Source organism: Urocitellus parryii, chromosome 4 (assembly GCF_045843805.1).
Source record: "Urocitellus parryii isolate mUroPar1 chromosome 4, mUroPar1.hap1, whole genome shotgun sequence".
In the NCBI taxonomy this organism is placed as follows: domain Eukaryota; kingdom Metazoa; phylum Chordata; class Mammalia; order Rodentia; family Sciuridae; genus Urocitellus; species Urocitellus parryii.
The window spans coordinates 197,482,715-197,510,554 of NC_135534.1; the positions used below are offsets into that span (position 1 = coordinate 197,482,715).

A 27,840-nucleotide genomic window follows, 5' to 3' on the forward strand; every position below is an offset into this window, starting at 1 on the left:
CCCAGTGTTTCACAGTTATATACACAGTGTGGCAACAAACACCTTCACGAACAGATCTTTTCCTTCCACCAGGTTGTTTCTTTAGGAGTCAATTTCCCCCAAAATAGATTACTGAGCTCAAGAGCAATTTTATTTTTAAGACTATTAAAATCTGTTTCCAAATGGCCTTCAAAAAGATTGTAAAAATGTACTCTGCCCAGGCCACCATCTGGCCAGGGTTTTGGAGGGCATGGCCAGATGTGCAGAGGTACAGGGACTCAGGAGTTCAATCTAGTGAGCAAAGGCCAGGCTCCCACACAGACCTATAACTCCTCTAGTCACCACCAACAGCCATCCCAGGCCTGGGCCAAACCTATTCCAAGTGCTGGACTCCGTCCGCAAAGCCCTCTGTGTGCAGAGGGGCTGCGACCTCACTGCCAGCTACAGACCTGTTCCTCAGCGTCTTCCACTGCTCTGTTCACCCCCATTCTTCCTCTCCTGGCTTATTCCAAAAAGCCCCCCACCCCAGTCTCCCACCCTCACCTCCCCTGGCCCTCCCTACTGCTTCCTCTCCTAGGACCTTGGCTCCGCATGCCTCACCCTCATTACCAACTGTTTCCCTCAAGCTCCGCTGTCTCCAGACACTTTATTAACGCTAATCACAGCAGACACCATTGACTAAAGACCTCAGAGGCTAGCCCTGTCCTGGCAGGGTATTTAAACCTCACCACAAGCCTGTGAAATAAATATTATTTTTCTTACTTAACAGATAAAGCAATCAAAACTTGAAGATTTATTATCTCGTGCACCCATCCAATCAACCCATGTTTGTTAAGTGTCTACTATCTTGTTGGGTTCAGGGTTGAGTACTAGACGTACAGTAAAGACAGACATGTTAAGCAAGCACATGAATAAAGACAGAAAAATAAACTATCATAAAATCCACGGTAGAAAAGAAAAGGTGCCAAGTGCTCGCTAGAACAGAGAACCCGAGTGCAGGGAGTGGTGGTTAGCCTCTCTAACCAGGTTATGTTAAAGCTGAGACGTGCAGGTCCGGGAGCTGACATTCGAGGAAAGGGAGAGAGGTGTCCTGTCAAGAAAGTAGGACATGCTGAAGGCCCTGACACAGGAACAAGCTGGTGTGGCCAGGCAGTTACAGGGGAGAGAGGAACATGCAGAGCTCAGAGAGACAGGGAGCTCCGACCACTGAGGACAGGACCTCAGGGGTCATGGCAAGAAATTAGGGATTTTATTCCAAAGTCGAAGAAACATAAAAAGACCAACAGAAAATTAAAACTGATGAGGCAGCCCCCGAAGGCAGTGGCTACAACCGACTGACCTTCCGACTGGAGCATATGCTAGTGCTCACTGAGTGCCCATTACATGCCAGGTGACACGCCGGGTGGGCACTGTACATACCACAGCTCATGAAATCCTCACGTGACTCTGAACAAAAGACTCTATTAGGCCTACTTGATGTGAGGTTCTGGAAGCCACCAAGGCAAGGCCACAAGTCAGTGAAGACCTACAACCAGCCAGACCTCCAATCAACTAGACCTCCAACCAATCCTCATCATGTCAAGTCCACGTTGCATCTACCCATCACGGTGCTTCTGAAAGCTTCAGGGCTACACCAATGGGAAGGGTGGGGGTGCTCTCTGATAATAAGAAACTCACAATATGGTTATTACAGAGCAAGTTTAAAGATGCAAATCTCCTTGTCAAAGCAGGTAAGACACTCCAAGTTGACCAACTGTCTCAACTAAGAACAAAAATCTTCAACAAATAGGAGTAAGAACCTCAATACAAGAACATAGATACCTCTGGGTAGCTGGGTATGAGACAAGTCAAGCAAAGGACAAGGACAAAGAGACACAGGTGGGGAACAGAAACAGACAAGTGTTTCAGCCCCATCTGGCTAAGGGTCTCCCCGTCCCTTACAGAGGAGGCCATTGAAATCAATCCTGCTCTGAAATCTACTGTTTGTTGCATATTATTTATATTTGAAACCTCTGACATCCCTAAATCCCATTTCCAGGAATTTACCCTAAAAAAAAATAAAATAAACAAAATTATATCACAGTTTTTTGATTTTGTTTTAAATTGGTTCTTTTTAGCTATATATGACAGCAGAATCCATTCTGATATAATTATACAAGCATGGAATATATCTTATTCTAATTGGAGTCCCATTCTTACGGATGGACATGGTGGTTAAGATTCACTGTATTGTTTTCATATATGTACACGGGAAAACTATGTCAGATTCATTCCACTGTCTTTCCTTTGTTTATCACCCCCATCCCTCCACTCCCCATGTCTACTGCGCTTCTATTCTCCCTCTCACCGACCCCCTTATTGTGGATTAGCTTCCACTTATAAGAGAAAACACTGAACCTCTGGTTTTGGGGGACTGGCTTACTTCACTTAGCATGACAGTCTCCAGATCCATCCATTTGCTGGGAAATGTCATAAAGTCATTCTTCTTTATGGCTGAGTAATACTCTACTGTGTATATATACTACATTTTCTTTATCCATTCATCTATTGAACAGGTCCTAGGTTGGTTCCATACTTTACTATTACAACAGCTACAAACATTGATGTGGCTGCATCACTGTAGTATGTTGATTTGAACTTCTTTGGATACATACCAAGGAGTGGGATAATGGGTCAAATAGTTGTTCCATTCCAAGCTTTTTGAGAAATCTCCATACTCTTTCTAGAGTGGCTGCACCAACTTGCAGTCTCACCAGCAATGTATAAGTGAACGTTTTTCCCCACATCCTCTCCAACACTTATTATTATTTGCATTCTTGAAAATTGTCATTCTGACTGGAATGAGATGGAATCTCAGTATAGTTTTAATTTGCATTCCTCTAATTGCTAGAGATGTTGAACATTTCTTCATATATTTGCTGACTATTTATATTTCTTCTTCTATGAAGCATCTGTTCAGTTCATTTGCCCATTTATTGATTGGGTTATTTGGTTTTATTTTGGTGTTAAGTTTTTTGAGTTCTTTATACATCCTGGAAATTAATGCTCTATCTGAGTTTCAGGTGGCAAAGATTTTTCTCCCATCCTGTTGGCTGTCTCTTCACGCTCACCTCATACAAGATAAAGGTGCCATATTGGAGAAAAGACAGCCTCTTCAACAAATGGTGCTGGGAAAACTGGAAATCCATACATAGTAGAATGAAATTTAACCTGTCTCTCAGCCTGCACAAAACCCAGCTCAGAGTGGATCAAGAACCTAGGTATTAGACCAGAAACCCTGCACATACTAGAAGTAAACATAGGCCCACACTCCAACATATCAGCACAGGAACTGACTTCCTTAATAAGAAAAGCACAGGAAGTAAAATCAATTATCAATAAATGGGATGGCATCAAACCAAAAAGCTTCTTAACAGTTTTGTCTGTAATTCTGAGAAATAAGAAACCACCTGAAATGTCGAACAGTAGGCAATTATGTAAATTGATTCAATCTACCATTTTAATATAAGCCTTTATGAAATATTACACAGTCACTAAATAATGCATTCTATCAGTAATGAGATGGAAAGCTAATGATGTCACTCGCTGTCAAAGGCCAAAACCAAACTATTCTATATATTGATAAGGACAATCATGTGGACTGGACATATCACACCAAATTCTGGGTCTTCCTCATTCACAGAAAAAAAAAAAAAAAAAAACTTTCTTTGTATTGCAGATTGAACCCAGGGTTACTCTGCTATTGAGCTACATTCAATCCCTTTTTAAATTTTGTTAAGTTTTTATTTCAAGACAGGGTCTCATTAAGTTACCTAGGCCCTCGATTAAGTTGCTAAGGCTGGCCTCAAACTTGCCATCGTCATACCTCAGCCTCCTGAGTTGCTGGGATTATAGGCATGTGCCCAGCTTCAAAAAAAATTTTTAAAGAAAGAAAGAGTATCCAGAATAGGTCACAGCAGATAAACTCAGGCCTTCACAAAATGCGCTTCCCAGGTCTCCTCCAGCCAGGGAGCGCCCCACATTATCATTTAGAAGAACTGATGAGACAAGGTCTCACAGAAGACTGAGATGGCTCACTAACTTCCCACCTCAGGGCCTTCCCCAGCGACCACATCCTTAGCTAACAAAGACCCACAAGAAGCAGCGTGTGGTTCCCACGTGTCAGTGAGTACTGAGGCAGCACAGAGAACACACCAGAAAGGACTTTTTGTGCCAGAAGACCTGGGTTCAAAGACTGAATAAGTCTCATCCACTCTGGGCTTCCAGCCTCCATGTGTCCATTGAGGGCTGGCTGGATGACATGGTGCCCCAGCTCCTCCAGCTGATGTCCTGGCCCCACCCCACACCTCTGGACTCCACGCCCTGAGCTCCGGCATTCCTCCCTCTGGTCCACACCACCACAGCAGCCTTTCACCTCATCATCTGGCCACCAGCCTTCTCCTCTCCAAAACTTGCTCCTCACAATCGCCAGAGTGAGTCATCTTTTGACAGCACAATTCTGGTCCTTTCCCCCCACAATTAAAATCCATCACTGGTTCCCTTTCACCTTCAGGACAAAAATCAAACAAAGCAGCATAATGTTCAAGAGCCTGTGGGTTGGGACCCCAGCCTGCTTCACAGGCCCAGGGCATGAGCAGTGCCCTAAACTCACCATGCCTGCCCCACTCTCTCATACCACACATGCATCCTGAGAGGGATGCTCTCCCAGCCCTCTCCACCTGTCCAGTCCTGACTTGTCCCTCCTGCTCCTCCAAGAAAGCGTCCCTGAATCCCCCAGCAGGCCCAGACCCGACCCATGCCCCTCAGGGCCTGCACTTCCACATTTCACCAATGGACTATTTTTTTACCCATCTTTCCAACTAACACCGAGTGTCTTGGCAGGGAAACTTACCTGGTCTTAATCCACTGCAGGTTCCCCCACCCTGGTTGTCAGCCTGGCACAGGGATATTTTGTGAAAACATTTACTGAATAGATAAACCCTGAGCAAGACCATGAGAGGGCCTAGGTCTTATTAGACTCTAACTAAATGCAACTGCTCATGTTTAGATATCAGTCATCTGAGACTAGATAGGAGTCATAAAATTCCTCTTCAAAACAAAGTATTTCAGTCCCTTCTTTAATATGTGCTGACTCTAAAATTAGCTTTAGATATTACAAGTACTTTTTATAGGCACCCCACAGAAAGTTCAGACTATCACCACACAGAGATCTATGACCTGAGCTACGAAAATGAAGCAAAGGCCAAAGGAAAAATTTCAGTGACCTATAAAGACCTGAAAGGGAGATACTGAGAACAGTGTGGTCATTTCAATTTCAGCTGCAGAATTTGCTCTTGAAAATGTACAATAAAAAATATTAATACCATAAAAACCTAACAGCAGCCAAAGGACCACAGTCATAAAGAAAAAACATAAATCCTAAAACATACTGGCATAGAAGGCTCTTTCTCACCTTCAAAAAAACCTGGATATAGACTATTAAGAGCAGTCTGAACAAGTGAAACTTCCATCACATGGCAAAGTGGAGAAAAGTGACAAGTATAATAATAACAATAAGAAAAAGAAGGACAAACAGCCACACAAAGAACGCAGGAGGTGCTGGAACGCATGCTGCCCTCATGAAGCTCCCAACAGCCTTATGAAGTAAGGGCTACTATCAAGCCCATGTTAAAGCTTAAGTGACAGGCCCAAGGTCACTGAGCAGAAGTGAACAAACATAATCTGACCCCAGAAGTTGTGGTAGGACCCAGGCAGCATGGACACCTCTGGAATGGCTTTGCCACACTCATGCCCAGCCCTCAGTCTCTCCTCCATGTAATAAAGAAAGCTAGATTCAGGATTCCTTCCCATTCAAAAGGCAGGCAACGAAATGCACAACCAAAATTCTACCATTTTGTTAAACTTTAACAGTGCCCTTCAAAAATAATCACCTCCTTGCAAAGCTGCTTTAATAGTAAAGTAATATATATATAGTTTAACACTTTAAGTTCCCAGCTCAGAACAAGAACTCGATAAACAGTAGCTATTATTACTCTTATGATAAAACAGGAACAATCACTTAAAAGTAGAGTAGATTTTAATTATACACAATATGGAATAATCAAATCTCATGCATTTGAGGCCCTAGACCCACAGCATAGATCGCATTGTACAGCTGAAATTATAACAACTCAAAGCTCAGAAATTACTTGTTTCCATTAGAGATCTGACAAGTCATTTCTTCAATTGGTCACTGGTGGTTTGCAGATAACTATTAGCAGTAATGAGCATTCTAAATTAAATTCAGAGACAGCACCACTCTGTTCTGTAAAGACAACTGGGAGAGAGAAACATAATTGTGGCGCGTCCTTCTCTCTGTGTCCTCCGTCTTCTCTCTGATAAATATCTCCTGTGTCTTGCATAGTATGGATTTCATTTGGTTACAAATGAAGAAGGGTCTAATTCTTCCCATGATAAATGAGAGCATACAGCAGGTAACTTGTTAAAGAGAATTGGAATTGGGAAAATAACCTTATTTTCCTGATACCTGACAACAAAATCCCTCGGCTAACAAATGAAAGACACAGCACTGGAAGACACTGGCGCACAATGACTCCTTGGTGCTGTGTGCAGGCTGCTCGCGGCCCACTCAACAGCGACCACGTCTACAAAATACCAGGGGGGTGCAAGGCACCGGAAAGAATAATGGTTCTGCAATCACTAAAAACATGGAATCCAATTCCAGCTGTGTATCCCCTCACATATCATATGACCTGAAACAAGTCTTTCCCACTCTTAAGATTCCTTGTTTGTAAAGTAGAGATAATACAAAATACCTGAAGAGTTGAAGCAAGGACTAATTAGGAACCATAAATAATGTGCCTTATGTTACTGCAAGGCATTCGACAAATGCTAGCTACCCTCAACTGTGCAATATGGAACACCCTCATCAAATACCCAAAGCTGGACCTGCAAGTGGCCCTCATATGAAAGGCTGACTGTGTGCATATGGAACAGTAGCACAGAGAATACACAGTCCCCAGAAAGGAGCTCTCTCCTGGGTCTGGTTGGACAGCGGCAGCAGGCTTGATCTGTCAGGAATAATGATTTGGCATCTCCACTTACATTCTCAAAGTCCTTCATGTTCCGTACTCTGGTGGGAGACACCTTTTCTTCTGACACTTGTGGGAGCTCTGGAAAAAGGCAAAACAGACGGAAAACGTCATGGCATGCAAACTGCCCAACATTCCCTTTAAGGCCTAGAGCCCTGAGAAGACAAGAATAGCTTCCACATGTGCCATGCTGGCGCTTCCTGCCTATTGTGATTTACTGATTCAAGTCTAGGGAAAGCTCTAAACCATTTTATTTCAACACTGACAAGGTATTTAAACTATCCCCAGTGTAACCATGCATTTCGGAGGATGCAGGCACACAGCACAGCAGATTGTACTGACATGTGCTTCCTCAACCTCTCAAGTCAGACTCTGGAACAAAGTATGGCTAACGAACTTGATAGCAGGGGCTGGCCAATTTCTCTTAAAAACACCAGACAATGACCATTCTAGGGTTTGCAGGCTACAAACAAAGCCTAAAATCTGTCACAGCTACTTGATTCCTGCAATAGCACAAAAACAGCCACAACCAATTCATAACAATGTGGTGCGTTCCAACAAGAGTTTACTTCCTAAGTCAGCTAATGGGTGCCAACAGTCAACCCCTGCTTTAGATGAGTACTGACTTTTCCAGCACCCAAGTTTTTCCACAACTTAATTCAACAAACACTTAGCAAACACCTGCTCTGCACCAAGCACCATCCTATGTGCCGGGGGACATGATGAAGACAAGATCCTGCACCCAAGGGTTCCCACAAGGGGGCAGAACAGAGAGGACAACAAACTGTGAGCATGCTGAGCCAGCTCCTGGAGCTTTGCAGGTGTTGAGTAAGCGTGTGTGGAGAAAATGAACGGATTCACTCTCCCAGCAAAGATGCGCTGAGAGCCGACTTTCTGCTAGGCAGTTTGGGATGTGGCCACATCAGGCAACAAATGGAGCTGCTATTCAGAGGAAAACAGGCAACAAACAAAATAATCAGGCAATTGCCAGATATGTTAAAAGGTAATAAAGCCATGGAGACAAAGTGAGTGAGAGTGGGAAATGCCAGGGGCAGGGTGGGCACTGCAACTGAGGAAGGCCTCACCGAGAAGGCCACGTCTGGCAGACTTGAAGGGAAGCAGCCAGTGGCCTGGAGAGGAACACTCCAGGTACAGGGAGATGCCTGAGATGGAGGGCGCCCCTGGGTTCTGAGGACCAGCCATGAGACAACCGCTAAGATCAATACACAAAGGGCACAGTAGAAGAGGAGACAGGAGAGGTTCCAGGGACAGGCTGCACATGGCCCTGTGGGTTCTTCTACAGACAGAGCTATCCCTGGGGATTGTGAGCAAGAAAGTGAAATGAGCAGACTCAGGTTTCTACGAGCTCCCTCTGGCTGCCTGGCTGAGAACAGACTACAAGGGGCTTAGGAGACTGTCGGGGTAACTCAGGGAGAATCCAGGCTGGAGGTGATGTAAGTGGATGAGGACTGGTTTCATTTGGGACATTTTAAAAGTAGCCAAGAGGAATAAATGAAATGAAGTGGAAGCACAACTACACAGGCCACAGGAGAGCCACAGAAGGGGACTAGCTTTGAGCTGAGCCCTAGAGAGACAGCAGGCAGATAAGAAGGACAGATGCCCAAACAAAGGCCCAGGGGTGGGCACAGTGTTTGGAAACTACTCAGCAGAAAGAGGCTGAGGGGTGGGCCAGGGCAACTGGAGGCACACAGGTTTGTTTTCCTGTTCCTCAAATGGGCCACGCTCCATCTCCTGTGTCAAAGACAGCTGACCCTTCTCCCCTTCTCCTTCCCTACCACGGTTCTACCCCCACCCTCCAAGTCTCAGCTCCTAGGTCAGGTTCTGCAGAAACTCTCACCTGACTCTGACCCCATAAATCTCTCTTCACACCAATCTTTCAATGTCTACCATAACTTTTTGTTTGTCAGTGTCCTGGGCTCGAGGGTAATGACATTCAAGCTTGAATCCCAAGCACTTCACCCCCAGAGTCTGGCATGAAGCCAATGTACAGACAAAGTATAGCTAACGGGCTTGACAGCAGGGGCTGGCCACTGGCTGAATTAAGGAGTGAATATAATAATTTTCTGCTTTTAACTACCTCTAGACAAGAAGAGCAGGTTTATGGGATTTTTAAGTTAATAGGTTCCAAAGGAAAACCCGAGGATGGCCTATCTGTTTCAGAATTCTCCAGAAATGACACAGTGACTGTTATCCTGGCTGCTCTAAAAACTTCCTGCTGCATATATCTATCTCATTACTCTGGAGAGAAAGAAAAAAATCAAAGTCAAGATATCTCTAAGATAGTTCAACAAGGCAAATTACTAGTACTAACCACACAGCCACTTAGGAGGGACTTCACTCTTGCCAAAAATGGAAATTTTGAAGAATGCTGAGCAAGACCTGACTGCAAAGGCACCTCATAATCCACTCCAGCACAAGACCCCACTTGACTCAGCCACGTCCCGTGCGCTCTAGCAGCCATGTGAAGGACGGGCTGAGCAGCATTGGCCGCAGCCGGCTGACAGAACCCAGCAGCTGCCTGCAAGGCCTTGGCACGCACAAGTCCGGACAGCAACTCTTCAGGCCTCCAGCCACTCGGCCTGGAGAACAACAGACTCCGCGTGTGAGGTCTAGCCACCAGCTCCATGTCCAGCTTCCATGCAGCTATTCAGTTCGGCAAGCCCTAGCTGAATCCCTACAGGCGTGGCAGCAGGCAACTGCACCCGTGAAGTACTGCCTCGGACATGCACTCCTGAGTTTGCCCAGCGTCTATGAAGGGAGGTGGAGGGCAGATCAACACATCTGTACTGTAAAATGCTGAGCACTGGCTGTGTACCAAGCCTGGTGGGCTCTAGACCCAGAGGGATGGAAGTTCAGCCCCGGGCCTCAGGGCACTTGGTCCATGTCTGCTTCCCTTGTTCTCAGTCAAAAAGTGACTGCTTTGTGTGCTTACCTCCATTTTCCAATCCAACACAGGTATTGATGCCATCCAGGTCATCTGGGCAAGCAGGAGCAAGGTCACTAGGAAAGAACACACAGGGTAAAAGAGGAGCCAGGTTTGCACAACAGAGACTGTTCAGACTGCCGAGATATGAATGGCATCACCAGGCCACAGCTGAGAGGGACACACAGCCCAGCTACCTGGGAGGCAGGAAGCTCAGGCACTGGGGCCGAGTTCCGCCTCAGAACGCAATTCCAGCTCTAACATCAGGAGCTGTGTGACCGACCCCTGCTAGATGGGTCATTCATGCATTCCTTCACACATCTAATGTTCCATGTGCCAAATGTGTGCTGGGTGCAGAGGCACTGTGCCAAGTACACAGTAATTACATAAATTTTATGAGTAGAATGCTGTAGTCTACCTGCGAAAATTAGTCAATTTAGGTACATAAACACAGCATATAGTAGGTCCTAAATAAATGACATCTATTGTTTTGTTATCATCATTATTATTATCATAAATATGCCTGCAATGGTCTAGATATTAGGTGTCCCCAAAAAGCTCATGTATGAGACAATTCAAGAAAGTTCAAAGTTGAAATGATGAGATCCTTAACCTAATCAGTGCATTAATCCCCTGATACGGGTTATTTGGGTGGTAACTGTAAGCAGGTAGGATGTAGCTGGAGAAGGTGGGTCACTGAGGGCAGGCCTCTAGGGTTTATATTTTGTCCATGGTGAGGTGAGTGCATTCCCTCCTTCCCCCCACCCCTCTCTCTCCCCACCGGGAGGCCATGTCCTGAGCTGCTTTCCTCCACCACTCTCTTCCACCATGATGCTCTGCCTCTCCTGGAAACAGCTGACTATAAATAGAGATCTCTCAAATCAGGAGGACCAAATAAACTTCTCCTCCTCTAAAACTGTTCTGGTCAGGTCTTTTGGTTACAGCGGTGAAAAAGCTGGCTGAAACAATGCCATTTCAACCAAAATTTAAAACTCTGGGAATCAGGCACCAACTTAGATGCCTTAAGAATGTCAGACGGCTGGAGTACAGCTCAGTGGTAGAGTTTGCATATCATGCAAGGCCCTGGGTTGGACCCCCAGCTCCAAAGCAAAAGAATGTCAAACAAAAAAGCAGAATCCACTCATCCAAGATGTTTTACTGGTTGAGTTATATAAATAGGTTCAGTGAGGATTTAGGGATTTAGACCATAACTGGAGGTATGATTTGACACAACAGAAACTGCCCTGGGTTGTAGCATAGCCTCTGCAGGTACCTCTCCAAGCCTGGCCCCCTTCAGCTGTAACAGGAGAAAAGCAGTACTTCATAAAGTAATGGGCAATCAAACAAGATACAAAGTGCCCAGCAATGTACTTGGCATATTGTGGACCCTCCATAAGCAGGAGAAAAACATCACTGTCATCTTGAAACACATAATGTTTTACAATTTATAATTCATGAAATATTTACCATCGTTAGAACTGCCCAATTCCCTGAGGGTTCATGCATTTTTCAAAGGAAGGCTCTGAAGCCCAGACAATGTCAGTGTCCTAGCCAGAGTCACATGGCTGTGGAGAACCAAGTCCAGAATCCAGGCCTTTTATGTCTATTGCCTAATAATGCTTCCCTGACCCAATCTGAAAAACTCAGAGCTGATGGAGGCTCAGCTCAGCTTCTCAGCAGATTGCTCTTTCCTGCTTCTAAATCCAAATGCATTCTGCCCTCTGATAATTTTGCCTGATCACCAAAATATGGAGTTGAAATCAATCTTTAAGTTCAGGACTGAGCCAAAAATTGAAACTATCATAAAAACCCAAATCCAACATCAGGAAAATAAAATATGTCTGCTATAAAGATTAATTAAAAACTTGGAGTAATCCTCAATCCTGAATACATAAATGTACACAAATGTCACCCCAAATCCTCTTTTAGAATGGGTGGGCCATAAATACATACCCAGACAAAAGAAATACACTGAAATATCGAAAATCATCATTTGTAGGGAAATGAGAGATACTTTCTTCCTTTTTAATTTTCTCTAATTTATTAATTTCTTCCAATAAGCATCACCAAAGGTCAAAGTCCATTTTCTACACTGAATTTCAAAAATTAAAATCAAGTTCAACTACCATCTTATACAGAGAGTGGCGCAAAAGCACAAGTCACATACAAGGTTACTGGCCAGGCTTACCCTGGAGTCTGGTCCTAGATCTTTGACCAGGATTCGTTCTGCCAGGACCATTACATTAACTCCCACTGGCTGGAACAGCCCATGAGTAACTCAAGCCAAGGTCAATCACACCTGAAAACTATCTGGCAGACAAAGACAAAGTTGTCTCGGCTTCCAACAGGCAAACACTGAAGCTGCCAAATTTTACCTGCCTGCTCTCAAAACGCTATCTGTCATCTGCACCCTCCAGTCAGTTCCAACTACACCTTCCCATTCTGATCACTCCCTCACTCTTGGCCTTAGAATAAGGTTGGGGCCTCATGGAGAGCCCTGGAAATTAAACAAGGTCATCAAAAGAGGGCTCAGACATGAGTTCACCCTTTCATAGGTGGACAAATGAAGTCCAGAAGGTAGAGGAACTTATCTACTCAAAATCACAAAGGGTTAGTGAGCCAAAACCCAGTTCCTGGTGCCACATCCCTGCCTGGGCTGCCCAAAGCCACTAAGTAACATGACACATGGTAGAGTGCCAGTTTCCTCACGTGCAAAGGTAAGCAATCAGAAGAAACCCACCCTGTCGGGCACCCTCACCGTGCAGATATCCTGGGCAGGCAGGCAGCCTCCCACTTAGTCCTCATCACAGCCTGCTGAGCTTTCTAAAACTTCCTAAAATGCTGCCATTTTGTTTAAAATGAGAAAACAAAGGCCCAGAAAAGTAAAGCTACAAAACTCAAGCTGGCCCAACTTCAAATCCCATGCTCTGTTCCTCTACATCACCCTGATGTCCCCAACACCTTCCTGGGGTATGGTGGGGGACCCAATGCATGGAGGCAGAGGGCTTGTGGTGCTTGGCACAGGGCATACACTGGTATTCTGGACTTTGCTGAGTGAGCGAGTGCCCCCCCACACCCCCGTGCAGCTGCACCTCCTCTCTCCTCTCCGGCTCCATCACCGCCCTAGGGGAGGCCTCCCCTCTGGGCTTCTATTTGCCAGCAACAATCCTCCTTTCACTTCACAAGAATCCAGGACCCAGCGTTTCACTGACAGTGCAGGAGAGCCATGGAGGGAACTGGACATCACGTTCGGAAACATCACACCAACAAGTGCGCCTTTGTTTGCCTTTTAACAATTCCTTTTTCATCCCATGAGATTCATTCTTAATTAGAGAAAAACATAAATACAAAACTCCAGCTACACCTAAAGTTCTCCCTGACCACTCCTCACGCCCACTTCAGTTTCCCCTCAGCAGTAACCACTGACGTCAGAAGATGCACATCGGATCCTCCAGGCCCTTCTCTAGACATGGGGTTTTATTTCCTAGCATAAAGAGAAAACAAATGCGGACCAACTATACATACTATTCTGCAACATTTTTCCTCTACTAAAAGGTGTCCTGAAGATGTTCTGATGACAGTACTAACGTGTGTGCTTCAATATTTGTAACTCCCACAAAGCATTCCACAGCACTGTTTTTCAAACTTTACTGACCACGATCAGTCCTTAATTCCAGAACTACTTTCTATTCTGTTTCACTTTTTAAAGGTCTGGTTGCAACCAACTAAACTGAATTGCATGAGCTACCAATGGGTCACAAACAGTCTGAAAGTCACTTTTGAAAGGATGGGTATTTACCCAATCTCCTACTGATAGTAACTCAGTTTGTTTCCATTTTTCTTTTACAAACAAGCTGTATGTATACAGGTCTCACTGTGCACATGTATGAGGGTTTCTCTAAGATTGATAGCAGGCAGTGGAACTTCTGGGTCAAAACATAGGCACAATTTTAAAACCGGACAAAGGATTTGATTAAACATTTCACCAAAGAAAACACAAAGGGCTAATAAACACATAAAAAAATTATTTAATATGGGGGTCAGGTTTGTGGCTCAGTGGTAGAGCACCTGACTAGCATGCACGAGGCACTGGATTCAATCGCTGACACCACATAAAAATTTTAAGAAGAAATAAAATAAAGGTATTGTGTCCATCTACAACTAAAAAAATCTTTTTAAATACTTAATATGATTAGTCATTACAGAAATATAAAGCAATTCCACAATGAGATAGCATGTCACACCTCCAATGGAGGTTATAAAAAGACAAAAAAATAACAAGTGCTGGTGAGGATGTGAATAAAACTAGAACCTTCAAACCCTGCTTGTGGGAGAGACGAGGCTACTTTGGAATAGTTACTCGGTGCCTGAAAATGATACCGAGTTCCCAGAAAGCTCAGCAAACCCCCTGGGCACATGCCCAAGAGAAATGAAAATATAGGGCTGGAGATGTGGCTCAGCGGTAGCGCGCTCGCCTGGCATGCGTGCGGCCCGGGTTCGATCCCCAGCACCACATACCAACAAAGATGTTGTGTCCGCCGAGAACTGAAAAATAAATATTAAAAAAAATTCTCTCTCTCTCTCCCTCCCTCCCTCCCTCCCTCCCTCTCTCTCTCTCTCTCTCTCTCCCTCCCTCCCTCCCCTCTCTCACTCTCTCTTTAATTTAAAAAAAAAAAAAAAAAAAAAAGAAATGAAAATATATGTCCATACAAAAACTTGTGGACAAAGCCAGGCATAGGGGCACAACCCCATAATCCCAGCTACTCCAGACACTGAGGCAGGAGGATTGCTAAGTTCAAGGCCAGCCTCCAAAACTTTGTCAGACCCTGTCTCAAATTAAAATAAAGAGGGCTGGGGTGGCTCAGTGGTAGAGCTCCTGCCTAGCATGTAGTAGGCCTTGGGTTCGATTCCCAACACTGTAAGAGAAGGAGAAAGAGAAGAATAAATTGTACATAATAGCAATGCTATTCATAATAGATTTAAAAAATAAGCAACCCAAATGTTCATGAACATGAATGACTAAACAGTGTGTGGTACCTGGGTACAATGGAAAGTTATTTGACCATAAAAAGAAATGAAGTACTGATACATGCTACAACATGGATGAATCTCACAAAAGACTCCGTGTGTGCGTGTGCGTGTGCGTGTGTGTGTGTGTGTGTGTGTGTGTGTGTGTGTGTGTTTTGCTGGGGATGGAACCCAGGGGACCTGGAATGCTAGGCAAGTGCTCTACTACTGAGCTACACTCCGAGTCCTGAAGATCATATATTGTAAGTTACCATTTATATGAAATCAAGTGACAAAAAGCAAACAGTGGTTGCACAGGGCTGAAGTGGGTGCAACAGGGCAGCGGAGGAAGAGGGAGGGATTGCTATCTTTTGTGAATGATGAAAAGGTTCAACTGGAGGGCAGCGATGGCGCATGCCTCTAATCCCTGTGACTCAGAAAGCTGCGGCAGGAAGATCGTAAGTTCAAAGCCAGCCTCAGCAACTTAGAGAGGCCTTAAAGAACTTAGTGAGACCCTGTCTCAAAATAAAAAGGGCTGAGGATGTGGCTCAATGGAAGAGTATCCCTAGGTTCAATCACTAGTACCAAAAAATAAAAAATCAGATGGCAGTAATGGTTGTACAACTCTGCAAATACACTAAAAACCACTAAACAGTATACTGTAAATGGGCGAAATTTATGGTACATGAAGTAGATCTTGATAAATCTTTTTTTTAAAAAAAGAAACATACAGGCATATTTTTTACTGTAACAGATAATGCCAAATTGTGGATTTTCTCACAGTGATTGCAAAGCATCATTTCACCACTAAATATGGGGCCTATATTACATGATCTTCATCTCTAAAAAAAAAAAAAGGAAAGAAACTTGGTTTGTTCAGCAAATAAGTGTTGGGCCTCCACCACGTGTAGGCACAGTCTAGGAGCTAAAGATTCAGTGAGATGAACTATGCTGTCCTCAAACCCACAGCCAGGGGTACCCTGGAATGCAGTAGCACTCCTGTCACCCTCAAGCCCTCACCAGAAATTGCAATCCACCATCCTCTTTCCTGACCTCCCCTTTCTAGCACCCAGTTTCTCTGCCCAAAGCACAAACTGTGCTTATAGCTAAAGAAGTCTGGTCTGCTCCTAACCAGGCATCAGGCACTTAGAGGCCATGTGCTGGAGGAGCCAATGGGTCACTGGGCCTGGGCTCAGACCTCAGGAAGCCCACAGCTAAGCAAAGGCAGACTGGAGCCTGCACAGAGGAAGGGCTCAGGGCACTGGCACACAAGATCCTGTCCAGAAAACAGCACACTATGGCATTAGCACAACCCAGCTAGCTAACATTTCACTCTCCCCAGTAGGTGCCAGGCACTTCCACGTCACCCACACAGCCATCGATAAAATAGGTATTGTCATCAAGGAGAAACTGAAGCTCACAAAAGTTAAATGGCTTACACAAAGCCACGCATCTAGTCACATGGGGGTTTATACAGTCCTTCCAACTAGCAAGCCCAGGTTCTTCCCACACCAACAGGCAAGACTTAATAAAGGGCCTTGGCTTGGGCAAGGTCCCTGTGGCCAGAATCTGGATCTAAGTTTCATAGAGCTAGAGCAGTCTGGGGTACCCACAGATTTACAAGGAATGATGTAAACTGACCTAATTCAACAAAAGTCTAAGGACAAACTGGACTCCAGTTTAGACTTTAAAACTGGGAATTGGAAACTACCAAGCAGAAGGGCCCTTCAAAAAGTACATTAGAGTAAAAAAGGTATGACTTTATCCTAGGAATTATCCTCCTGCATGTGACCACCAAATGGAAACTCTGCCTCTCTCAGGATATTTTAAGGATATTTTTGCCACTCTTCAAGGGCCAGTTCAGTGCCAGGAGCTCTGTTAGATAGATCCTCCCCAAATCCTCTCAACCTTGAATTAGTTCAGAGAACTAGTTGGAAAGCTGGACAGCTCTGGAGTCAGCGAGCTTAGACAGTAGTCCTAATTTGATCATGTACGTGTGTGTGTGTGTGTGTGTGTGTGTGTGTGTGTGTTTGTTCCCAGACTATTCACCTCTCAGAGCCTCAGTGGTACCACTTGTAACAAGAGGATATTTGTTATTCAATGATTTCACAAAAATCATGAGCCCCTATTATGCCAGGTACTAGGATGAGAACTGGGGTTACAGAGATGAACAAAATACAGTCCTTGCTCTCATATGGGTCCCCATCTGATCTGGGCAACAAATAAGTTAACAGCCAGTGGCTTCAGTGCCCAAAACAGGAGCCACCAGCCACAAGGACCCATTAAGCACTTGAAATGTGGTTCATCTAAGTTCAGAAGGGCTATAAGTGAGTGCAAAATTCATACCAGATATCAAAGATTTAGTAAGATTGAAAAAGAATGGAAAATATCTCATTAGTACTAACTACAAATTAGTTGATAATATATGGAAATATTAGGCTAAATAAATAAATTATTAAATTTACCCATTTCGACTGGGGAATTTGCTCAATGTCTGAGGGCTTGCCAAGCATGAACAAGGCCCTGATTTTCATCCCCAGCACCACAATTAAAAAAAAAAAGAAAAGAAAAAAACACCTTTTCATCACTTTTTTTTAATGCAGCTACTAGAAAATTTTATGTAACTTATGTCGTATTCCTATTTGACAGTCAGTCCTGGTCAACAAAATTCAGTGAGATCAACAAGGGCTAAGACAGGTCAATGACAGGTAAGGGTGGCTGGAAAGTTTCAGATGGCCCTGATGAGAATGGTGAATGTCAGCAGGGTTTCCCAAAAATGACACCTAAATTGAGACCTGGAAAATGATGTGTTAATAGGACAAAGGGCAAAGGGCAGTGGGGAGGGTAATCCAGATAGCAGGTACAGCAAGTGCCCAGGTCTGGCAGTAAGAAACGACATGGCAGCCAGGCATGGGGAAGGGGCTCAGGGAGGAGGCAGAGTTGGGAAATTAGGCAGAGAGGAGGGCTACAGAAGCAGATGGCGCCAGAGTATGAAGGACCCCAGAAGCCCTATTAAAGAGCTTCACCCTGAAAATGGCAGGGAGTCATGGAGGGTAATGGCAGTTACCAGGTATGTAGGTAGCACCTGGGTCATGCAAAGGCAAGGAGGGGAAGGAAAGGAATGTTTGCAGATCTGCGGAGTTTCTACTGTAGGTCAAACATGGGTTAAACCCTTTCAGACTCATTTTAATTCTTATGCCAACCCTGAGCTTTAAATGAGTCCATTTTACAGATGGCAAAAACTCAGCTCACAAGATGAGTGGCTTGCCCAGGGTCACAGGATTGTCAGTGAAAGAAATGGCATTGAACCCAGTTAAGTCTGGGTCCCAAAGCCCAAATGTTTCCCACCAACACTGAGATGAAAAGAACTCTCTGAGATGAAAAGATCAGATTTATGTGAACAAGTAAAAAACAAAGCTTTTGAGTGTATTAAAGACTATTAGATGAGTGAAGGAAGTCAGGAAAATCTGGTGAGAGCCAGTGTGGTAAAATGGAAAGACAGAGACAGGATGGACTTTCACAGGATCCAATTAGCAGGAGCTTCAAAGGGACTTGCTCTCTGCCTAATATCCAGCAGGTTCTCAATCAACAGAGTATCCCAATAAACTCTACTGTCATGTATAACTAAAAAGAATAAATAAAATAAATAAGTAAAAATAGTAACCATTTTCCAGGTTTGCCCAAGGTGGAAACTGTTTATGTCTATCTTGCTATCCAGGCATAAGTATTAACTATGCCCACTTCACTCTTAAAAGCATCCTGGTCTGCATAACAAATAACATGGTCACCTTTCAATTAGGCTCTGTTGACTAAAAACAGCAGCCTGTCCTACAGAACTGGATAAACACTACAGGTTCTCAGGGCTCTCCTCCATTTCTTCCTACCCACTCTACTACCAGGAGTCCAGAACAATCAAAGGAACCTAGCCTGGAGCAGTCTAGGCCTCCATCAAGTCTACTACAGAAAGAAGAGACTCCGGCAGGACCATTGGGGGTCACTCTCAGCCAACATTCCTGATTTCTACCACTATTGATAATATAGGTTCAACATCCCCAATTTGAAAATCCAGAATCCAAAGTACTCCGAAATTCAAAACTTTTTGAGCACCCATATGAAAGTCCACAAAGTGAAAATGCTACACCTGACCTCAGGTCACGGGTCCCAGTCAACATGAAGGCACATTAAAAATACTGTACAAGGGCTGTTGTTGTAGCTCAGTGGTAGAGCGCTTGCCTAGCACATGTGAGTCGATGGGTTCAATCCTCAGCACTACATAAAAACAAATAAAGGTATCGTGTCCATCTCAACTAAAAGAAAAAAAATTAAAATACTGTACAAAATTACCTTTAGGCTTTGTATATGTGAAACATAAATAAATTTCATGGTTTTTTTGGTGGTTTTTTTTTTTTTTTTTTTTTGCACTATGGATTGAACTCAGGGGCACTTAATTACTGAGCCACATCCCCAGACCTTTTTATGTATTTTATTTAGAGACAGGGTCTTGCTAAGTTGCTCAGGGCCTCCCTAAATTGCTGAGGCTGGCTTATGAACTCTCCATCCTCCTTAGCCTCCGGAGCTGCTGAGATTACAGGTGTGCACCACTGTGCCTGGCAATAAATTTCATGTTTAGACTTGGGTCCCATCTTCAAGTTATCTAATTATGTATTGCAAATATTCCAGAAATCCAAAAAAACTACAAAATACAAAATTCCTAGCATTTCTGATCCCAAGCATTTCAGATAAGGGCTACTCAACCTATTGTAGTAATAATAAGGCAACGCAGTATACTTTTTTCAGCACTGGTACCAGGCCCTACACTTGTCAAGCAAATTTCCAGGCAAGCATCACTTCTTTTAGTCCTCACACCAATGATAATGTGAGGGTATCACCACTAGCCCATTATACTGATAGGAAAGCTGGTCAAATCACTTTACCACCATCACACAGCTGGTCAGTTTACAGGACTGGATTGGATTCCAGTTCTGTCCATCTCCATCCAAGGTTCTTAACCATTACACTCCATTACCTCTGTCTGCATAGCCACTGTGTGTCCCCCATAAACAAAGTCTAGACAGACATAATGACTACATGCCTCATAATGAATCACCAGTGCCCTCGAAGCCCCTCCCTGTCCTCCATCCAGCCCCCACAGATGGCAGACTCCAAACGGTTCTCTCTCACCCGACTCTTTTATAAAACCCTTTACCTGTTTGTCCTCCACAACCTCTTCAAAAGTATGTCCCCAAGTATCAGCCTAGTGCAGTGTAGGTGGGGACCCAGAGCCCACAGTATCAGCAGGTGGGCTCTCCAGAGACCCTTCCCGAAGGAACCCACCCAGTGCACTGCCCCTGGCCACTCTCAAACACCCTCAATAGCAAACTCCAAATCCGGTTAGGGAGAACCCCCATCAGTGGGGACCCCGGCCTCCAATGTCGCGGCCGCACCTGCAGCCGCTGAGCGTCCCGGGGAGGGTGACGTCCTCTTCCAACACGGAGTCCATCATGGACACAGAGGCATTGGTATCTGTGGCGAAGGCGCCACTGGTTCCGCTGGCTTGTCGCGATCCGCCTGGCTCCCAGGTCCCCGCCCCCTCTAACCCAGCTCTTGTTGGGACTCCGGCGGCGCCGCTGGAATTCAAACCGCAGCCGCCGCCATCTTTCCGGCCGCTTCTTCCTACGGAAATGAGGCGGGGTCGACGAGGCGCGCGCAGTGAAGCCAATCTGCTAAGGCCAGAGGCCGGGCAGGGACAGGTGGGCAGGCGCCATCTTAACTAAGGGCAGAGCTTTTTCGCTTGGGCCGTCCAAAACTAAGGAAGGAGAAGCTGGATGCCATGTTTTTTTAGGGCACCCAGGCTGAGGCCAGGACCGGCGCCATCTTTGTTGAGGGTGAACGCTGGTCCTGATCCGTTAATTTAAGCGGGAGCTGAGAATATAGCTCACCGCAGCTCAGAGTTTCTTAACCAATGTTTGCTTTTCTAGAACCTTGGAAACTATACACCAAAGAGTCTTCTTCTCGAGTTGAAACTCAGATATATCAGGTACTGCTTCGCTTTAGAAAATTTCTGCCTGCGGGGTCCTAAAGTAAGCGTACTTTGCACACAGTTTGAAACAACTCATCCCCCAAGCCAAGTGGCCAGCCATACTCCCACTCCAAGCTCGCATTTAGTGATCTTTTGTTACCATTGAGACTCGCACCTACAATCTGTAAATAGGCCCAATCAGTAAACTCGCCCAAGTTAATTACACAGTAAATTTACTGTCAATTGGAGCCAGATGTGCTGCTCCTGACAACTGGATCATGGCTCTGGGTGTCTTTCTTAATGCACAGCCTGTCTTTCCCATTTGTTTCTTTTACTCCATCTTAGAATTTGGGACTAAGACATGCGGTCTACATCCAGACAACACAATATTTAAGTGGTTTGTTGGCCTCTTTTCCTAAAGTAATGGCTTCAGGGTGGCTAAGAGGTGAGTTTTAGTGGGGACGGTGTGACTGCCGGACTGGACATCTGCGTGCCTGGATTCTGAGTCCAGTTCATCCTGTAACCTGGAGATATCTTACCCTTGCTGCACCTAGGTTTCCTCATGGATAAAGTGAGGCAGATAATGTCAAGCTCACATGGTTGCATTTTCTAATGAGATACTTAAAGTATTAATCCGTTGCCCTATTCAGCAATACCATGCTCCTAGATTATGTGCTAACCCCGCCAGTGATCCTGGAAACTGAAAATAGAATTGATTGCACAAAGGAAAGTCTATGTGGGAAGTTGTTTTTTCTTCTGCAGTAGAAACACACAGTAGTGTTTCATGATCAGAGACAGAGGCCTTTGCCCTGTCTGTCTCACTATAGCTTTTCTTGCTGCCAAGCCTGGAGGCAATATTACCGCTACCAGCTGTTTGGACTGTCTGAAGCCATCTCCTTGACAGCGGCCATCCAGCCACAAAGCTGGCATTATTATTTCCTTGAATAAGGTCACTGAATGGCTGGAAAGAGCTTACATCTAAAAGTCCTTTATCTGGGGCGGAACCCTTCTGAAATTCTTCATCCACTGAGTTTAACATCTATGGGCAATTCTAACTCAAAATAGTTTTTGGAGTGGTATGTGCCAATTTGATCATTTTTGTCCCCGTCATTCTTTCTCTATTAATTGGAATTCTACTGTATGGAAAAGCTGCTTCTTCTCCCCCATTTATTCATTTATTTGATTGTTTATTTACATCAAATATGGACTCATGGCTATAAGTGTTATTTTATGTGTTATAATTCCTTACTATCATTATGTGTTTTGTTGCATGATCCCAATTTGGCCATGATGCCCTTCTAGCACATGGCTGTGCCACAATTCAAGCCTAGATCTGTCTGGTCCCAAGGTCAGCAGTATTTCCTGGAACACCAACCTGCCCCTTTGCTTTCAAGAACTTGCCTAAACCAACCCTTGGCATTAGCAGTCCTTGTTAGGGGCCAATTCCAATGAATATGCACTGTCTTCTCAAAGCTCTTTGGTGTACCAAGCCACTGATGCCTCTGAGGCCAACATCTAGCCCAAAGCTATGGACACAGTAGGTGCTCAATGCCAGTTTGTCAAATTAACCCCAAGCCAGACTTTGCATCAAGATGGAAAGAGGAAGGCTATGGTTGTGGCTCAGAGGTAGAGCACTCGCCTAGCATGCGTGAGGCACTGGGTTCGATCCTCAGCATCACATAAAAATAAAGATGTTTTGTCCACTGAAAACTAAATATATGTATATATAAATTCTCTCTCTCTTTAAAATAAATAAATAAATAAAAATAAAATGAAGATATTGTGTCCACCTAACACTAAAGTAATATTTTTTTTAAAAGATGGGAAGAGGAGAGTGACTATAGTGCACAGCAAACTACAAGATATTTGAGAACAAGTAGAAGAGAAGAGCTCAAGTCTCCAAAGAGAAGAGCTCAAGTCTCCAAACAAAAAAGCATTAAGGAGCTGGAAGTGCTAATCACCCTAATGCAATCAGCACATACGGCACATATGTACTAAAATAGCACAAATATGTTAAATTATTAGGTGTTAATTTAAAATAACTGAAAGATAGGAAGAGGAAAGAGCAATACCCCACATCAAAGGAGTAGAATGTGGATTATTAGATTAAAAAGGGTAGTACACATCAACATGAGAAGACCTTAGACTTGGAATTCAACTCTCTGGGCCTGTTTTCTTATCTTTATATTGAGTGCTTCAGACTACAATATTGAGGCCCCCTCAGCTCTGATGTTCCATGAATAACTGACATCAGCCACCATGTATTGAGCTGTCTGTACCAGGCACGGTACTGAGTACACTCAATCCTCACAATCATCTTATGAAACAAGGACTGATTATGCCCAGTGTTATAGTTGACAAAGCTGAGGTTCAGCAAGGAGAAGGATCTTCTGGCCATGGGAGGAAATCCAAACATGCCATCCTAAAATACATTGCTTTGGCATAAGGATGATGTTGAACTAAAGGCAGTTGAGAATCAGCAATATACAGGAGGAATTCTCTGCCTTCCCTTTTCTGTCTAAAAACAAGGCATATGTTTGCCTTTATGAATCTCTCACCCCCTCCATTCATTTCCCCTGTAGACTCCCAGTCACTGCCCCATGACTTGTCATCCCTTGAAGCCGGAACTCCATTTCCTTTGTTAAAACAGCACATAAGCCAGGCATAGTGATGCACACCTGTAATCCCAGTGGCTTGGAAGATTAAGGCAAGAGGATCATGTGTTCAAAGCCAGCCTCAGCAACTTAGTAAGACTCTGTCTCCAAATAAAATATAAAAAAATGCCTGGGAATATGCCATGTGGCTCAGTGGTTGAGCCCCTGGGTTCAATCCCCAGTATTAAAAAAAAAAAAAAAAAAGCAGCATATAAGCTCCCACATCTAACTACCTGTTTGACTTCTGTGAACTCCTATACACAGAACTATTAGTGCAGACTGTACATCTTTCCTCCTGTTAATCTGTCTTTTGTTAGTTTAATTCATACCTCTCAGTACTAAGCCTAAGAGGGTAGAGGAAGATTTTCCTCCTTGGCACCGTCTAAGCAGCGAGGTGGGGGAGCTGTAGTGTGAACCCATGCTCTTAGCCATAGGCCCTCTCATGAGTTGCTGGAATCTCTGCCCTCAAGAAGCCGGCTCAAGTACACAAATGATACAGCAAAGTAAAACACCTTAAGTACTTTGTTGATACAAGGAAAATAACTTAAGATTCTAGGGGCACCCAGAGAAGGGATGGAATCATTCTGATGGAGGGATTAGAGAAAGGTCTTTTACCAGTAAGATCCAGGCCCCACAAAAACAGCATTGAAACCCTATCAACAACAGAGTACACTGTTTTGAGTCTCACTTTTTGAGGCCCACAGAACAGTTCTGAGACAACTGTGTCATTCTTCTATGGATAAGGAAATTGAAGGTCAGAGACAGGAACTGATTTTCTCAAAGTCACACAGAAAGCTAATTACAGAGAAAAGAACTTGGATTTCAGTTTTGTTTTCTGAAAGCTGGTACTCCTAAGCTTTTTGAAACTTACAGATGGCATAGATGCATCCCAAGCCAAGATCTCCCTGCCTAAATTGATGATCCTCAGTACCATGGCCAGATCTCTGGGCATCTAAGCCCTGGGTCTAGCTGTAAGAGAACCAAATGCTATTGAAAAAAATTATCCTCAGATGCCAGGGAGGCCTTTCAAGCACCCTCTCCAGCTCTACATTTGAATATGTAAAAGAGCAATCATTCCAGGCGAAGAAGGATAATCAAATAAATTAATTCTCTGGACATTTTGCAGTTTAAAAGATGCACTCACAGCCTTTAGACTTTTGGGAGAGGACTGTAAAGTTCACCTCTCTCTTAACGGCAATGAACTCACATTAGAGGGCAGGTCAGGGCCTAGGAAGGCTGGGAACTTCCTCAGAAGGATGAGGGCAGGGCTGCTTTGCTCTTGCAGGAACCTCCCTCTCTGGCACACCAGAACACTGTAAGGGTACTTTGAGCCAAAGGATGAGGAGTGCAGGCCCATCTGCCCTGCTTGACAAGTCATGAGTCCCTCCCAAAGAAGAGCTGCCTGTTCCACCCTCCCACAGGGAAACTCCCTGTGCTAGTGGTTTATCATCTGTGATTCCTTCCCCTTCTATGCCTAATTCCCAGGGTCCTTCCAACCACAGTTCAAGAAGAAGCCTGTTGGAGAGATGCCTTACTCTGGACTCCCACAACACCCTGAACTGATCTTCTTTGTGAGTCTTATCCCAGCTCCATAATTGGCTGTTAGGTTGGCCATCTTTCCTATGATCCCGTAAGTTCCTTGAGATGAGGATCTTATTTCAAGTCCATTTTATTGAAATGGAGTTTATATACAATAAACTGGATTCCGTTTAAGTATACCTGCTGAGGAGCTTTGGCAAAATACACACCCACGTAGCCACCACCCATCAACTGTGCTCTCCAATGGAACTTGGTTAACAGAAATATTCTAAATTTTTGGTGTCTTATAGTCACTAATTACATATGGCTATTGAACTCTGGGAAGGTGGCTGCTTGATGAAGGAACAGAATTTTTAAATATTTTATGTAGTTAGCTTAAATAGCCCCGTGAGAACAGTGGCTACCACATTAGCATAGGAATAAAACATTTCTCTCACCTCAGAAGTTTCATGATGATCCAGTTATATCCATCTCCCTTCCACCTGGGCAAGTTATTGACCTAGTTTCTGTCATTGAAGGTTTTTCTTTCCTGCAGTTTCAGGTAACTGGAATTGTACCGTTTGTCCCCTTTTGTGTCTGAAGAGCAGGGACTTTTAATTCTGTCTCCTAGGGTCTATTATGGTGCTGGCAGGTAATAGGGGTTCAATAAATGTTGGTGAAAGAGTGAATTCATAAAATCTTGACCAGAATTAACAAACTTATGCCCCAGTCCCCTTTCCTTCCCACATAATGGAATACAAGAATGGAAAAGGCCGTCACTGGGAACATTTCAGTAAACGTCTTGGATGTACCAGTGGAAAAACTGAGCTCCAGTTGGGTTCAGTGGGCTGCCCAAATTCACTGTAAACTTATAATAGAGCATGAATTAAACCCCAAATGTGCAGACTCCCAGGGCTGCGACTCCCTCACTTCACAATCTCCACTCTCCAGCCGCTCCCCCCAGGCAAGCACAGCAACTCCTAATGGATCTCGGTGGCACCGCAGAATGTCCATGAGATGCCACGTTGCCTCATTCAGCATCCTGGCACCAGATCACATGCTCAAAACAGAAACAGCATCAATTCAACCTAAAAAAACCATCTCATTTCATTTCAAATGTACCCAAAACCTAAGAGTGGGCTTACTCCAATACTGGTTATAGATTGGGTTTCTAGTTGGAAAATAAGCCACAGGGCACTTGATCCAATTCTCCAGTCACTAGAGAAGGAACAGCATCAGATTTTGGGGAGGCAGGGGGTAAAGTTTTGACTGAAGATTTCTTAAAGGGAGAGAAGAAGGGAACTATCCTTCGTGGTAGGCCTTGCGTGTGCCTGGGTGCTTCACATGTGAGACTTCACCTAACCTTACGGTGACCCTGGAGGTCAGCAGAATTACTCCTTTTACAGGACTAAGAGCTACCTATTGACTTGCCCAAGATGCTAGAGCTGTGAGGCTTCATCTGGAAGGCACACCTCTTTGCTTCAAAAGCAGATCCTCTTTGTGCTACAACCTATTATTTTCTACAACCCAGAAAAAAAGATTTTCTGTTGGCATTCCAATATTCACTGTAGGTCGCTGGGAAGCTCATAGCTATGTTAGTTGTCCATTGCTAACATAGCCTCTTTAATTTGAATTTTCTGGAATACTTCTATTTCCTCCTTGATATGCTTAAAGATTTAATGATCTCTCTCTCTCTGTCTGTCTCTATTTATTTATTTTGGTACTGGGGATTAAACCCCAAGGGCTCTCAACCACTGAGCCACATTCTCAGCCCTTCTTTTTAAAAAATATTTCATTTAGAGATAGCACCTTGCCAAGTCACTTAGAGCCTCACTAAGCTGCTGAGGCTGGGTTTGAACTTTTGATCCTCCTGCCTCAGCCTCTGAGCTGCTGGGATTCCTGGCATGCCCAACTGCTCCTGGAGATCTTTGTATTTTAATACAAAAAAGTGAGATACATGTTAAAAATAAATGAAGTTTTTTTTAAATGATACTGGTGCTTTACCACTGAGTTAAATTCCCAGCCCTTTTTATTTTTTATTTTAAGAGAGGGTCTTGCTATGTTACAGAGGCTAGCCTCAAACTTGCAATCCTCCTGCCTCAGCCTTCCAAGTCACTGGGACTACAGGCATGCACCACTGTACCCGACTGTGAAGTTACTACCCAAGACAGTACCTGTCAACACTGCCATCTTTTCATTTTAGCACAAGGAAATTCAAAATGCAACTGTTGCCAAACTCTGATTTTTTTTTTCCCAGAATTTGCAGACCTCTCTGTCTCAGACAATTCCTCTGGGGATTAATGGCCCATTGGAGTCTATACAATTTGCTTAATTAACCCCAAATTATTATCTAAACTAAAACAGAATCTTAATAGCAATCTTTAATGTCTTTATCCTTGTCTGGAAGAACTTCATGTCTTGGCAAAAATAGCTTCTTAAAATGAGGCTGGATAATCCCTTAGCCATGGTGATTAAAGACAACAATGGCTCATTTAGAAAATGGGAGAATTAGAAAGCTGAGACATAGCCTGCTGGTTCTGCAAGCTACTGAAAATAAGGACAAGAAGGGGCGGGGCCAGAACATCCACATATCCAAGGAGGTTTGTCCGCCAGGCCACGCCAAGGCCA

At 44.2% G+C, this 27,840-nt stretch overlaps 1 protein-coding gene across 4 annotated transcripts in view; it reads right to left on the reverse strand.

Annotated features, from left to right (window-relative positions):
* Cdk5rap2 (CDK5 regulatory subunit associated protein 2) overlaps positions 1–20,681 on the reverse strand; it is a 181,016-nt gene extending 160,335 nt beyond the window's left edge. For all 4 annotated transcript variants that reach the window (XM_077797085.1, XM_077797084.1, XM_026408635.2 and 1 more), the window contains exons 1-3: positions 20,466–20,681; positions 10,024–10,091; positions 7,084–7,151 (exon numbers count right to left, since the gene is read on the reverse strand). In XM_077797085.1, the coding sequence (XP_077653211.1) occupies positions 7,084–7,151; positions 10,024–10,091; positions 20,466–20,524 (195 nt within the window). In that variant the 5' untranslated portion in view covers positions 20,525–20,681. The remainder of the gene's footprint in view (positions 1–7,083; positions 7,152–10,023; positions 10,092–20,465) is intronic.
* Between the last annotated feature and the right edge of the window lie 7,159 nt (positions 20,682–27,840).